Here is a 297-nt window from a genome sequence, read left to right as displayed (position 1 = left end):
CCCTGCCCCGGCCCTGACTTCCGGCCACGTTCTGCGGGGCCTGTCCTGCTGCTGCCCCATCACTGGGGCTCTGGCGGGCAGGGCGAGGCCTCGCCTGGAGCTGTGGGGATGTGGCTTCCTCTGCCCTCCCCTGAGCATCCCTGTCCCCACAGTGAACGCCTTCTGGGTGACGGTGCAACGGACCGAGGCCGCGGAGCGATGCGAGCTGCGCGGCACCTACGTGCTCAAGGCTGAGCGTGACAGCCTCGTCCTGTAGGACCCACGGACAAATGAGATCCTCTATGTCTTGCCCGAACC

General features: G+C 67.3%; 1 protein-coding gene across 1 annotated transcript in view; it reads left to right on the top strand.

Moving 5' to 3' along the window:
• Positions 1–152: 152 nt before the first annotated feature.
• The window catches only part of LOC104072664 (docking protein 1-like), a gene marked incomplete at both ends in the record, with an annotated part of 2,548 nt that continues 2,403 nt past the window's right edge, over positions 153–297 (top strand). The window contains 1 exon segment of the mRNA XM_009572194.1: positions 153–283. Within this exon segment, the coding sequence (XP_009570489.1) occupies positions 153–283 (131 nt within the window).

Source organism: Fulmarus glacialis, unplaced genomic scaffold (genome assembly GCF_000690835.1).
Source record: "Fulmarus glacialis isolate BGI_N327 unplaced genomic scaffold, ASM69083v1 scaffold30912, whole genome shotgun sequence".
Taxonomy (NCBI): Eukaryota; Metazoa; Chordata; class Aves; order Procellariiformes; family Procellariidae; genus Fulmarus; species Fulmarus glacialis.
This window is presented reverse-complemented; position numbering and strand designations above follow the sequence as displayed.